This window comes from Ciona intestinalis, chromosome 11, assembly GCF_000224145.3.
Source record: "Ciona intestinalis chromosome 11, KH, whole genome shotgun sequence".
Classification (NCBI taxonomy): domain Eukaryota; kingdom Metazoa; phylum Chordata; class Ascidiacea; order Phlebobranchia; family Cionidae; genus Ciona; species Ciona intestinalis.
In genome coordinates this window covers 3,121,826-3,124,392 of record NC_020176.2, presented here as the reverse complement: position 1 = coordinate 3,124,392, position 2,567 = coordinate 3,121,826, and the positions used below count along the sequence as shown (strand labels likewise).

At 33.7% G+C, this 2,567-nt stretch overlaps 1 protein-coding gene and 1 long non-coding RNA gene across 2 annotated transcripts in view; one reads left to right on the top strand and one right to left on the bottom strand.

Annotated features, from left to right (window-relative positions):
* Positions 1–489, top strand: part of LOC113474703 — a 3,166-nt gene extending 2,677 nt beyond the window's left edge. Inside the window, exons 8-9 of the mRNA XM_026836778.1 lie at positions 1–143; positions 447–489. Of these exons, the coding sequence (XP_026692579.1) occupies positions 1–143; positions 447–489 (186 nt within the window). The remainder of the gene's footprint in view (positions 144–446) is intronic.
* A 335-nt stretch (positions 490–824) lies between these two features.
* Positions 825–2,304, bottom strand: LOC104266232. Its single transcript, XR_717468.3, has 2 exons — positions 2,169–2,304; positions 825–1,743 (listed from the first exon to the last, which is right to left on the bottom strand). It is a non-coding gene; the product is annotated as an uncharacterized LOC104266232 (long non-coding RNA).
* Positions 2,305–2,567: the final 263 nt, after the last annotated feature.

The following is a 2,567-nucleotide window of genomic DNA, read 5'->3' as shown; positions in this document are numbered from 1 at the left end:
TCGTGTGTTCACTTGCAAAAACTGGGATTCGACATCATCAACAGAAGGAGTTACCGCAGGCGAACGTTCGACAACTACTGCTGGGGCAAATTTGGGGGTTTAGTTCGAAAAACTATGTTTCTGAAAAACTGTAAAAGTTTTGTGTGTTTAAAAAACTAAACAAAAACAGTTTTAAAAATAATATTTTTAAAAGCTGTTTACTTGAATATGGTTAAGTAAAAGATGTATACGCGTTTGTCTTTGGTAGTTAGTCTTCTATTGTTGTAGTATAACACATGCTGTTACTTTGCACCTTTTATTTTGTATAAATACTGCGGTTAAATTCACCTTGTTTCAAAAAGTTGTTTTGTTCCCTATGTAAAATGAAATTGCGCACTAGTTTTTGTTTGGCGTGATTAATTTGTTTGTTTTCAGCGTAAATCCACTATGATTGTAAATATGATCAGATATATCACTCGGTCGTTCAACATATACGTGGATGAGAGATAGAATAAACAAACACATGTGTAACAGCCCATAGCAGATATTATTTAGGTCACTTATGCACCCACATGTTGAAAGAATGTTATCTACGCGTGACGGGAACTGCAGTTGTTACTATACGCGGGCGTTTTGTTTAATGAAACTTTGCATATAGTAGGCTAACCACATCGGTAAATTTGTAAAGTTGATTGTTTTGGCTCACGTGTTTGTTGTCCCCTGCACTTTTAATTCCCGATTTCGTCTTGATTAGTTTACATTACATTTTTACCGGAATAGGCGAATCGTATGTCAGAAAATATTTCTGAATTTAAAAACGATAGTGTACAAATTATAAACGTAGATAAGTTTTGTAGAATTTTTATTTGGTTTCATTGCTAACAGAAAAAATATGCATTCGTGTAGTGATGAACGTGTTTTTATGCGACAAATTCCGCACTAAAATGTAGATTAACGTATTTTAAGTCTTTAGTATTGCCGTTATTTCCACGAAACTTACATTTTAGAGTTGTACCGTAATACTGTATTATACCAACTGTAAGATGCAACAAGTCTTGATCAAACGTATTAAATGATAAGAAATATTCAATAATATAGAAGATAGACAAGAATTTCTTGTGTTGTTAAAACACTAAACTGAAACCGACAGACAAAAAGATTTTTTGTCGAATTTAACGCGATTTTTATAAAAAATACAAGCAGCTTGATCGAAATACAAAAGGCACATAAAAGTTACGATTTCAGGAGGATTAAAAATGTTAACTTATATGAATTTAAAGCGGTTCAACCAAATACACGCACTCTGCACAATTAGTGCGCCGGTATCATCGGTAGCGACCCAGCCTACGCAGAAGTTTAAAAATAGTTTGCTGAAACTTTGTAGGATGACGTAATGTTGATTGACAGTTGATTCGAAGGAAACAAGACTTCTTTATTTTCGGCGAACTGGCCTCGACCGAAGTTACAGCTCTCGTCTGCGTGTATGACGTCATCCGAAGTGCACGTGACAGATTCTCAACGAAGCATAACGAAAATAGTTGGAGAGAGTAAAAAAATAAAACCACATAAAAAGGGTAGAAAAAAATAGTTGCAGAAAAAATACTCTACGAAAGAGAAAATGTACAAGCAGAGATTGACGCTGAACTTGTTCGTTTTAAACCAAAGAAGACCTTAATTTGTGATGAACTAGTACTTTGGCAGCATATGTCGTTGTAAATGTTGCTGATGCAGTTGCTGCATTACGTGGTTGGAATACATGGGATACTGAAATACATACAAAGTCGAATTGTTAGTTATGTATAGCTTCGGGTAGAATTGTTAAAATAATATTTTTAAATTTTGTCACTGTCCAGATTTCCACTCTTTACAAACCTGTCAAATTTGATAAAACAAAAGTAGAACTGACTGTACTGACAAAGATGTATGTTCCTCTCAAATTCCTGTCTTTAAACTATTGTCTATAAACCCTTTTTGGCACTGCTGTGTTAAAACTTTCTGTAGATACTGCAGATTATCAATTGCTAATTTCCTGAAAAAATGAGTTTAAATAGTATGAACTAATAAACTACTCAAAACAAAATTAAAATTGTCATTAGGTAAAAAAAACAACAAAAATTTAAAAAAACTCTGTATGAAAATTGTTAAATATAATTTAAAAAAAAAGAATCGCTTATAGTCAAAGGTATTACCTGCCCGTGCATGCCAGATTGCTGCATAAGGTGATACACAGGATCCATGTGTGGTGGGGGTAGAAGGTTACTGGGGTAGCCTGGCGCCGGGGAACCAGTTGCCTGTTTAAAGTAGTGTTTCTTAATTAAAAAGAACAAAAAACAACAAGAGTAAAACATTTTCAGTTGCTGAAAAGTGGAACAGAGTATCAAAAAACTGATGTGAAACAGAAAACAGTTTGTTTAAAGAGCTTTTACTCTTGTGGGTGTTTATACCAACAAGAACAGCCAAAGCCTACTACATTCGCTTTATTAAAAGTTAAAACCAATCAGTTTCCTAAGTTTACCAACTATGCATATAACTAAACGTATTTTCACACCTCAAATAACACTAAAAATTTGAGAAAAATGACGAAAAAA